The sequence below is a fragment of the Chaetodon auriga genome, chromosome 15 (assembly GCF_051107435.1).
Source record: "Chaetodon auriga isolate fChaAug3 chromosome 15, fChaAug3.hap1, whole genome shotgun sequence".
NCBI classification, from domain to species: Eukaryota; Metazoa; Chordata; class Actinopteri; order Chaetodontiformes; family Chaetodontidae; genus Chaetodon; species Chaetodon auriga.
The window spans coordinates 9,571,698-9,583,772 of NC_135088.1; the positions used below are offsets into that span (position 1 = coordinate 9,571,698).

Sequence of the window (12,075 nt, forward strand, 5' to 3'; positions counted from 1 at the left end):
TAATTAGAACTACCGTGACAATATACGGCTACAGGACGAGGTGGCCGAGTGGTTAAGGCGATGGACTGCTAATCCATTGTGCTCTGCACGCGTGGGTTCGAATCCCATCCTCGTCGAACACTTTTTCCACCATCGCAGACATCTTGTGGCAATCTGGCTGCGGATCTTCGTGGCCATGGTTAATGATCATATGGAGTACAGCCGCACAACTGCAACGCGTGGAAAGGTGACACTTCAAGCATTGCCTATTTTCTCCCCCCCGACTGTCTCCTCCCCTTCCTGCCACCCCCCTGCCACTCCCGACCCTCATTGGAAGCAAAATCTATCTTAGGAAAGTTAAGTTTTTCATTTGTTTTTATACACAACGAACTATAAAACCATAAACACAAATTCTTTCCATGCATAATTTCATTGAGTCATCCCTTTCATAAGACATTATTTTCTGTTATAACCCAGATAAGCTTACAAACCACACAGCATTTCATCAGTTTACTGGTTTTATTGAAATCTAAAAACATGATGAGAAAGTGAATTATTTACAGAGGGTGTGCAACAGAAAGTATTAAGTTTTCCTTGATGATTGGGAGAGCCAGTCAGCTGTACTAAATGCAAATGGTAGTTTCAGTGACCAGTCCTGCACCACAAGAGAAATGTTAACAGACATCTGGGCGTTCAACACGTGTGCATGTGTGTGCACCTGTGTTTGTTTATTTTAGGGTTCATGCTTGGGTTTTGCCATCCCTCCTCACAGGAGGTGTTGAAGGAAGTATCCAGCGATAACAGTCTGAGAAGCTCAGGCTCTTGTCCACAGCGCAGCTGGTGCAGTAGACGATCCCCAGAGCCAGCATCACTACAAGGAACACACACAGAGGCACCAGCAGAGCCACCAGCAGCCAGCTCTTGTCATGCTTCCGTTTACCTGCATCAGATCCAGCGTCTACCTCAGCCGTGACATCCTCTGAACTACCCATCTTGGATTCCTCCCCCTCCCTGGTCCCGGTAGCTGACCCCTTTGCAGCGCCCACCCCATCACTACTTTCTCTACCTCCTGCCTTAGCTTCAGTTTCATTATCAATTTCATTTCCTGTGCTGCCTTTTTGTGTTGGCGATGGAGCTGTCTGATATCGCTTTGGTGATAGGGCATCCCATTGGTTCAGGTGATTGTCTGACCCATGAACCACATCAGGGGAGCGTCCCTCAGGAGCTTCTGTCAGCCAAACTACATCAAAGTTAGTGTCAGCTTCAAAGTTTGGGTCCGGAGTGAATGAGGTGGACCAGGGAGTATCATGATTAGGATCGAAATCAGGTATGTGAGCAGAGTCACTGGGGTCAGGGGTCAGAGTGGAATATTCTTCATCATCAGGTGAAGGCTGGCAGGTAAGTCCATCTGACTGCAGGTCATAGCCATTGTCACAGTAACACTGGTACCCTCCCATATAGTTGAGACATTGCTGCTGGCAGGGCGACTCCCCCACACACTCGTCCACATCTACACACTCTCCTCCACTGCTGAACTCATAACCGGGGTTACACAGACATGTGAAGGACCCCACTGTGTTCTCACAAGTGCCTTCACAGCTGCCCTCGTCGAGGCACTCGTCAGTGTCCACACACTCCCCCTCATCATCTGGCTGGTAGCCAGGGTGGCAGGTGCAGTGGAAGGTGCCTGGGATGTTGACACAGACTTGCGGGCATGGCTGCTGTTGACATTCATCTACATCAGAACATCTGCGTCCATCTGGACCCATTTGGTAGCCTGGGGGGCAAGTGCAGCGGATGCCCCGAGCCGTCTCCACACAGTCATACTCACACCCCATCTCCACACAGACCTCTTTGATGTGGGGCTGGTCAGTGGGACCGGCAGAGTCAGAGGATAGTTCAGGGGAGTCAGTTTGGCTCAGGGGGTCAGGTTTGCAGCTGTACCCATCCTCGTCTATTATAAAGCCTTCAGAGCAGTAACAGTAGTAGTCTGTGTCTGTGTTCTGACAGTACTGCTCACATCCATGATCCCCGCTACACCAGTCCTGGTTCTTTGGACCTGCGCTGGATGAGCAGAGTGGAGCATCCTTGGACCAGCCAACTGTCTCATCATCTCTCTCCATACACAGCACTGTCTGCTCAGCAGGAGCATCTGGGTCTGAGCTGTCTGCAGGGCAGGATAGAGTACCCACAGACCCAAAGGGCACATGAGTCAGCAGGGTGCTGACAAGGTGAAATGGGGTGGTGTAAACAGCCGGGCCTCTGCCTTCGTCCTCCAGTGGTGGACACATTCCTTTGTAGTTGTACTGGCAAACGTATCCATCCAACGGCAGCGCGCAGGAGCCATCGACCCACCGGAAATTGTCGTTGCTCTCACGTCCGCTCTCAGAAGTGTGGACTGTCATGGCCACACAGCGAGGGGCTGCACAGGTCCCAGGGGTGTCCTCACGGAGCCAGTTGGTGAACTGGCCATCCTGGTCTCCTGTTGGAAAAAAAAAAAGACAAGGACCAGGTTAGTAAAAGTAGAAATTCCCTCTTTCAGTGTCCTTATTTTATTTTTAACTATTTGCTCTTCTAGTTTTTAGTATTTCAGATCTGCATGACACATTTAAAGTGTGAATCCTGGAACAATCCTGGAAGAAGTTGGTGTAGTTTATGTGCTGCAGTCACCCCACTCATTGTCATCTTTTCTAGGTTGGCTCTATGAAGGGTTAAGGTTGGCCCTGTCAGGGGTCAGAGTTGGCTCTATCTGCCACTGTATCTTTCTTGATACCACCACTAGGAGTCGCCAAAGTTGCATATTTTCAAATTCTGCACACTTGGACTTAAAAAAAAAACCCACCCTCATTTATCCTGCTCATATTTTCATTGTAGTAGTATTCAGATGTTAAGAATAGACACTGGAATATCTGGGTTGCCCTTTTATTAAAGGCAGACCTGACACTGCGTGGCACATTTCCTGTCACTGAATACTGCACAGTTTGAAATCGAGCTGAAGGATCTGCATCATTATTGTCTATATGAACATCCTTTTGTTGAGCACAGTTGTTGCCACATCCATGATTAGTTATGTGGAGCAGCGGGGCATTGTTTCTGCAAAGACACTGTGCTGTTGAGTTTTTCAAAAGATTTTTTTTCAATGCTGTGTGTGCCACGAACAAATTTCCATTCATTCATTGCAGTGGGGCATAAGAAGAAATTTCTCTATCAAACCCTGGTTAAATAAAACCAAAATTATACCACATTACTAACACCACCAGGGATAAGTGAGAAAACATGTTTTTTGTACGCCAAACCAACCCTTTAAATCATGGCAGATGGAAAAAACGACTAAGCTGGTCACATAACTCTTGACAATTTAAAGTCTTTTCTAATTGAAAACCAAGGCAGACACTTTGAGTGATAAAAAAAACCATCTGTTTTTTTGGAGCCATGTTTGTGTAATGACTAAATCAGGTTGAAGGGTAGCAGTGAGGTCAAAAGGGGATTGAACTTCCCCTGTCGCGCCAGCTCCGTCACTGTGAAACAAAAGAAGTTAATGTAATAACCATGCAGTCACTGCAGAGCTCTGGAGACTGGCCCGGGTACCAAAGGCTGACAGAGAGGCTGGAGCTGCGGGCCAACACAATGGTTTAATACCATAATCTAAAAGTGCTTCACAAGCTCTTGATACAACTGATATGTGTGTGGGGAAGTAGTAATAAAGTTGACAGCCTAATGGTCATTGGTTCACATGTTTAATTAAATATGGTAAAATAGGCCTGAGTCTAGTATTTGTTCATTTAGTCTTGTATGTGAGAGACTATAAACATTGCCAGAAATGATTTAGTCAAAAAGGTAATTATCTAGCAAACAGATGTTGATCAGATTTAGCCCCAGTTATAGTGACCCACATATTTCCCATTAGATCACAGTTAAAAATGAGTGCTGTGATCTATAAAAAGTTGACCAGGGGAGGGAAACCAATGCTTAATTGGCAGAAAAAAATGTACCTTTCCCTATGTTGGGGCAATTTTGTCTGATCTCACATCTTAAAATCCAACAAAATGGCAGATTTGGTGATGAGGGTCAATGTTAGGAACAACAAAGGGTCAAATGTCAAAAAGGTGAGACTTTGCCTGTGACCCAGACGAATCCTCTGAGTGGTCGGGTGGATGAACACTGGCGTGGTGGTCTGTGCAGCCCGATCCAGAGGCGAAGCCTTGACCTGGTCCCCTGTGCCTCAATGGCTGACAGCAGCTCATGGACCACACCCGCTGCCTCTACGGTATGCATAGTTGCCAGGGTTCCACCTCGCTCCCTACAGCTCCGCCCAGCCTCCCTAAAGGTTCTCTTCTGGAGGAAGACAGTGTAGCATCCGTCCTGGTGGCAGAGTGCGTCTCTCTCTGCCAGCTGAGTCCTGGCTGCTGGCTGCTCGCCCTCCGTCTCCCTCAGCCTCTGGCCTCGGCTTCCAGGAGCCAGACAGACCATTAGCAGCCACAGGACACACAGGAGACTCATGCTGCTGCAGCTGCTACTGCTCCTGATGGTGTTTTGCATCCTCCACCAAGACATGAGCTTTAAACTAGGCCAACATTCAAATGAGAACCCCAACCTTGCTGTCAAAATAAATAACTATTTTTCCGACCTCCAATCCAGACAAACCCGAACCAGATTCACTCACTTCGATCAACTGAACAAATGGAAACTTTGCAGACTTGTTATATTTTTGCTATCCTTTAGTGTATTCGAATAAATAATATGGTCTAATTGACCTTTTACTCAAAGCAATCAGAGGCAGATAAATTCAGAACTGACACTGGATTACCTTAATTTACGGTGGATTGCCAAATCCTCAAACTAATAGCCCTACAGTGCAGAATCAGTCAAACTCTATTCAACAGCAAACTGTCAGCACTGCTGCCACAGTAAATCTTATTTCACCAGATCCTACATAAAATTGATAGAAACCAATGCAGTTCAGTGGAATCCCCTGTAAAGTCCAGTTGAGTCTAGGACAGTCCAAAATAAAGTCCAGTGAAGTACCAGTAGAGTCCAGGGTTCAAAATTGTTGATAGGAGTAATCTGCCCTTCGGCTAAATCCAAAGGTGTTAAATAGAGTCCACATATGAAACTGATGAATTTCAGTGACAGAAACCCTCTCCTGCATCTGATCCTGCTGGGGCTTTCTTGCCTCTGCAAAGCTGGCTTTCTGACTGAACCTCAGAAAGAGAGAAAGATGGGGGAGGGTGGAAAGGGGGGAGGCTACGTAGAGGAAAAAGAATTGTGTGTTTTTGGAAGAGGGGGCTGGTAAAGTGTGCGAGTGTATAAGTGAAGGCTGGAGGGGTTGACGGGTAGCGGTGGTGGTGGCGGGGGGGGGGGGTAGCAGAATTGAAAACCCTCAGAGAGTTATGAAAACCATACGGCACCATTCTGTCCCCCCATCTTGCCTATGGCTTCAGACGCACACACATGCACTCTCATACACACACACACGCAGCCTTCAAATAGTGCATGCTGCACAGCATCCACAGGAGTGGAAAGTGTTTGTCAGCTCTGTGAGATGCAGAGATTGTCTCCCCCTTCTCCTCTCTTTTTTCTCCTCCACCTTGTCTGTTTCTCCTCTTTAAGCCTCTCTCTGTTTTATGTCTTTTTCATTTTATTTCTCTGAATGTCATTCTTTCTGAATCTCTGTCTTTACCTCCAGTCTATTTCCTCTTTTTCTGCCCCCCCCATTTCTGTCTTTCTACAAAGTCCACATAACAGCTGGAAGTTTTTACAGTCCAGTGGAAACATTTTAGTATGGAACAGGAATACCTGTTGAACTCTGCATGCATGTGTGTGTTTAAGTTCATTCTCATGCAGTTATACAATAACTTCATATGGGCACAGATGTCTAAGCATATGCGTAAGTGTTCTTCAGTGTTTGTGTGTGTGTGCATGCATGTGTGTGTGTGTGTGTGTGTGTGTGTGTGTGGCTACCACTCGGGGGCATATGGAGGAGAGGAAACAGGAAATGCCAGATGTGCATCAGCCTGACCTCTCAGTAGCTGGGGAGCAGGAGTGCAGACTGGGGGTACCTCCACAGCCGTCACATGATCTGCCCGCCATGAATGGTGCGTCTGGTGCGAAGTCAAAGGCTGAGTTTGGATTTTCCAAAGAAAAATAGGATCTCTTTCTTTTAACTTGTAGCCGGCGCCGCAAGCAAAGCCGAAGATGATTACACAAAGCCAATAGCTGTGATTCTAAAGATTTGAGCCCTTAGGGTAACGTTGGAGATTTAAAGATGTCGGGGACAAACAGCTGGGTGGGAGACTGTAAATTAAGGTCAACCACACACAAACAAGATGAGCTGCTGAACAATTGAAGCAACATAAGTGGAAAAGTGCTTAAGCAAACAATAGTCCTTCACATAAATGCTCATCACGTTCTCTCTGTGGAAAGTGTGACCTGCCACAACACAGTTTAAGCAGCTTGATGTCATTATCAAACTCGGCAACTTTCCTCCATGTCTGGCGCAGAATGGCTGTTTAAAGCAAACTTCAAACATGACGGCAAAGTCTCACCCGCTGCAGCTTCTCAACACAAGGATGATGAGATGGAAAAGTGTACGTGTAGCTGAATCAGCTCTTAGCCGTATCAGAGCTGATGGAGCCTGTGTTCGCTCGGCGTACAGCAGATGGGTCGGCTGGCTGTGAGAGCGTGTTGGTTTTGGCAGACAGGATATATACAGTCTAACTATTCAGCAGTCTTTTCCAGTTATGTAACAACCATCGGAACTAGAGGGAGAACAAACATAAAAACCTCAGGATCCTGGAGAACCTAAAGTGCCTTTTGGTCTTGTTCCCCACCCCCTTCTCCTCCTCCTCCTCCTCCTCCTTCTCCTCCTCCACATCCCTCATCCTCCTCCTGTCTTCCTCTTACTTTCTTTTTCTTGGACTACCCCCATCCTCCTCTCTCCTCTGTCTCTCCCTTTCTTTATTATTCTTTCATCCCCTTGTCCCTCCTCTCCTTTCTTGCATCGTCTTGCTCTCTTCCCTATCCTTATCTCCTCCTTGCTGCTCCTCTCCCCCGCTTCTCTTTCACTCTCAGTACTTGGGCTCCAAAGTCAGCAATCTCTCTCCCAGAATCCCAGCTTTTACCCCAAGCCTCCCACTCTTGTTCTGTTTATTCTATCATTCAGCCTGGTTAACCCCTCCCCCTGCACAGACAGCCACGCCCCCTGAGACTCATACCAAAAATGTAATTGATAGAACAGACAAAACTTCTCCTTTCCATCGTCCTGCACTGCCAATTCCCCCCTTTCCCATTAATGTACTTACAGTACCTCCTAGCTGCTCTATCTCCCGACCCAAAGACCTCTAATGGAACATACAGATCTCTTGATTTTATATTCCCCGCCTCCTAGGTCACAGCCTACTTTCTACTTCCTTGACTCCTAGCCACTTGCCACATATCATTACTGGCTCTGATACGTTCTCAGCTTCTTGCATCCAAGCAGCTGAACTGTACCTTCCATCTCCAAAGCCTCTCCATTTCACTTCCACCACTAACTCCATTTTTTTATGCAGCTGAAGAACTGTTCTTGATGTTCTTAGGTGGCCACTAACCCTTTGGTATCTGGATTGATAACACACTTTAGGCACTTTTACTTCACTGACGGATCATATGACATTAATTTAACAAGTCTTAAAGCTGTGTAATGCTGGAGAAGAACTAGTTCGTGCAAATGAGCTCAGCCACATTTGAAGGCAGGATGAAAAGCTGGCTGTCATAGAGAAGGGGAAGATGTATGACCCATTTATAAATAGGGACAACAGAAGACTTTAGTAACTTCATAGGTTGAGAGTGAGAATTACCAAAAGAAAGCCAAGAGAGTCAAGACAAAGTACCACAAAGGACAAATGACGATCTGCTGAAGACTGAAGTGAAGGTTTTGATACTGTGCTGATGAGCCACAGGTGTGCAGGTGGGTTGGCTGCAGGAGGGGCAGGTGACCACGCCCAGCTCAGCTCAGCTCAGACAAAGACAAAGACAAAGACAAAGACAAAGACACAACGGGGGAGAGGGAGAAAACACATGACACAAAAAGGGAAGGCACACAGAAGAAACACAGGGAGACACTGCCAAATCAGATTCATCCAAGACAGACTCATCCTCTGGGCTCCATATCTGTACCAAATTTCCTGGCCATCCATTCAATAGCTGTTGTCCCATTAGACGAAAATCAAAACGTCAGCTGAAATGTTTCACATCCATTTCTAAATTTACTGTATGCCATTACATTACCATTGCGTACATGATAAATCTATGTTTCTTCTTTCATCCTTTTGTATATGAGAGTTTTTGGCTGCAAATAGCCTAAATGTGGCCATTTAGCACCAGCAGTCTGGATGGTGATTAACTGTCGCAGAAGTGTGCAGCACATTTGTCTGTTTTGATAATTAAAAAGTTTTTCCCAACTTTCTGCTCAATAAATACGACTCCCACTGGTCCAAAGGTCACCAAGCCTCCACGCTGATGTCAAGGAAACTGCGGTTATTTCCTCGTTGTCGTGGGTCATTCAGGCCTATTGAAACGTTTGTGCCATATCAAATATGGCAGGACACGTCAGTTGTTCATTTTTCCCAACCGCCGGTGTCTCGTGTCACACACACACACACACACACGCAAACACACGCACACATACACACACACACACGCTGAAGCAATTAGCTGTGGCCTTGTGGTTAAATAATGGAGTGTAGGCATTCCTGTTGATTTCTGTGCAGTGGAGGAAAAAGACGATACTTTCATCCACCTCTTCTACAAGGTCCATATGTTTCATCTTTCATTGCAGACATGAATACCCTCCTTCCACACCCAGACTATCAACAAATCTTCACCACAAATATCTGAGCAGTCGAATGGTTGAATCCAGGAGGAATAATTCCCTGCCAGTTGAAGTCTACAGTTTCTTGAACCATCAAGAGTTTGGACACTTTTACAGGGAGCTAGTTGGTAACCCTCTATCGTATGATGTCTAAGCAGTGCTTTTGTGCCAGGTGACCTTTATTAACCTTTATTTAACCTTGCAATAGTTTACTGAGCATGCCTTTCAGCCATGTCCTCATTCTTTCATGCTCAGTTTCACTCATGTTCACACCTGGGAGCTGCCCAGCACAAACACAGCCTCCTACTGTTATCCACTGATTAGCTCCAGTGGAACTTGAGATTTTCAGATTGTGAGCTGGCAACCAGCTGGGCATGAGGAGCATTTGGAAAATCTAATTTGCATCTTTATTTGCTTACTTAGCTCAAAAACAAGATGTAAGTCATTCTAATATGGTACATATTCTTCCATTGGATTCTTTAAACTGGCAAAATGAATACCATTGTGTGAACAGCTGCTACTGAATTTCCAGTTAGAAGTCATATGGTAAGTTTAAAACAAACATGGCTGCTGATGGAAACTGCAGTGGCCAAGCTCTTTCTGTCCAAAAACATTTTTTAGCTTTGGAGAAGAAAAAAAAAAAAAAAAAGGCAACATGACTAACAAAAGCTCGGGTGACACAAATGCAGCACCGTCTGGACTGCAAGTGGAGTTTGTTGCACATAAAGAATCACACATGTGCAAACAAACCTCAGAGAAACAGCCAGAAAATCACCAGAAAACTTTGAAGGTTTAAAAATCTGCTGAGAGGCAGAAAGGGAGATGGAGAGAGCACTGGGAGAGGATAATTCCTGACAAACTATTCCTTTACCAGATGATAGCCTCAGCTTTTCCATTCACACACACACACACACACACACACACACACACACAAAGACGCATGCGGACCTTTTATACTTCTTTGTAGTGTCTTTCATGATACAGTTATATTTCTCCAGAGATGGAGCCATTTGTGTGTGTTAGTGTATGTGTTAGTGTGTGTGCAATGGTAAATGCATTAACAGTGGGAAGAAAGGATGACGACTTCACAAGAAATGGAACAGGGAGACAAAGGCTTGACCGAGCAACAGGCGTCTGATGTGTTGGACCTTTGAGATAAACCACCACACGTCTGACTTCTGTCTGCATCATTTCTTCCTACTCTCTCAGGTCTTCTTCCATTGAAGCTTCACATTTTGTAACCCATATCCCTCATGTGATCTGACCTCAATTTTCACTGTGTGCCTCCAGCCATTAAAAAAAAAAAAAAAACAGAAGAGAAACAGTAAACTACCTGACTCTGCATCAGTGACAGAAGGTAAATCATTCTCTAACAATAATACTAAAATCTTCTGCAGACCAGTTATACTGCATGCAGTGAAGTTGAATAACAGCCTGTCTGTATTATTCTGCTGTCTTTATTTCACATTCCCAGCTGTGAGGCAGCGGTCACCTGGCGGTCTGACAAGGTAGCCACCAAATCGGAGGTTGTCAGATATGATCTCAGTGTAATTTTCAGGAAGGTAAACAGGTAATAGAGTTGCTTCTTGCTAAAACTGCTGTCAAGTCTGATCCAGAGCAGCAAAGTCCTCCAAATCCCCAAATACCATTATGGTACAGGGATTTATATCTGAGGACATTACTGGGATGTTTGCAAAAAGTCCTCCAGACATCTATTATTACTATAATGGATGATTATGAGAAATCATCAGTCTTTCCTTGAATAATAAAGATTAAAAAAAACACACACTCATAATCTCTTCAAACCTTTTCCAGGATTTCACAGCACTGAACAGAACATAAAAACCTGTTTGAGACCCGCAGACGTTAATTGGTATTACAAGTAATGTGGAGTTGGTGTTATTACACACTCACTGCTCAAGCACACAGCCAGTGTATATAACAAGTTCAGGGAAGAGAAACCTGCAAAACAGGAAATACAGTGCTGTCATGTCCATATTGAAGATACAGCCAGTAACTTAGCCTAGCTTAAGGACTGGAAACAGAAACACTGAAATCAGCTCTGTCTGAACTTTAGAAAATCCAAATCCATTAAACAAATGAGATGCAATACGCAGTGTGCTTTAGAGGTGCTGGGACAAAGATTTTCTTTACTTTTGGACAGAGCCAGGCTAGCTCTTTCCCCCTGTTTCCAGTCTTTATGCTAAGCTAGGCTAATCACCTGATGGGTCCGGCTCAATAATTACTGTACAGACATGACAGAGGTATAAATCGTCTCATATAACTCTTGGCAAGAAAGATTTCCCAAAATGTCCAACTATTCCTTTAAATAATCATTCATTGTGTTTCTCAGGAGAGTTTAAAAAAAATGGAAAATTATAAAAATATCGACCTAAAGTGTATGGGTGCATCAAATGCAGGGAGATGAAGTTAAATGATTATTATGCATAAATTCGGTCTGCATACATCTACATCTTTTCATCTTTTCCTTTCTTTTAAATAGCTCATCAGTCTGTCTCTTAAATTTTAATGGTCCAACACAACCTTTCACCTCTCGGTCCTAAACCTTCACCATTTCCACTGACCCTGAATATCTTCTCCTCTCCTCTCCTCTCCTCTCCTCTCCTCTCCTCTCCTCTCCTCTCTCAACTCTGCTACTCCACATTCTAAATTTCCTTGGGGACACACATTTCCCCCAATCTTCCCCTTCCATCATTCTTTTTCTTCTCTTCATGACTGTTGGCATTGATTTTGTTGCCTCTGGCCGTAGCTGTTTTTTCTCACAAGTCTGACTCTCATCGCCTTATTTGTCGGAATAATGTGACTTTACATAGCTGTCCCTCTCCACTCTCGTTCCTGTTGTGTGCTTGTTAATCTCTGTGTCTGTGTTTCTCTCTGTCTGTCTCTCTCCGTCTGCATATGTGTCTTTCTCTACTGCCGTCTCCTCCGTCGCCTTTCCTTTTCACTCATTCACAGTTCATCTGTTTTTCTCTGACACACACACACACACACACACACACACACACACACACACACACACACACACACACACCTCCTCCTCTCTTAGCCAGGGAAAGTTGTACTGGTGTTGCGTTTCAATACAGTAGGAAATATTTTTGCCCATGCAGGAAATGTCTGAAGTGCTAGAATCGTTCTCTTCTCTTCTCTCTCTCGCTCTCTCTCTCTCTCTCTCTCTCTCACACACACACACACACACACACACACACACACACACACACACAGTC

At 45.0% G+C, this 12,075-nt stretch overlaps 1 protein-coding gene and 1 non-coding gene across 2 annotated transcripts; one reads left to right on the forward strand and one right to left on the reverse strand.

Moving 5' to 3' along the window:
* Positions 1-34: 34 nt before the first annotated feature.
* Positions 35-116, forward strand: trnas-gcu (transfer RNA serine (anticodon GCU)). The gene has a single exon. It is a non-coding gene; the product is annotated as a tRNA-Ser (tRNA).
* Positions 117-541: 425 nt separating this feature from the next.
* Positions 542-4,518, reverse strand: LOC143333087 (uncharacterized). Its single transcript, XM_076751023.1, has 2 exons — positions 4,098-4,518; positions 542-2,461 (listed from the first exon to the last, which is right to left on the reverse strand). The coding sequence occupies exons 1-2, from the start codon at positions 4,516-4,518 to the stop codon at positions 720-722; spliced, it is 2,163 nt and encodes a 720-aa protein (XP_076607138.1). The 3' UTR covers positions 542-719.
* Positions 4,519-12,075: the final 7,557 nt, after the last annotated feature.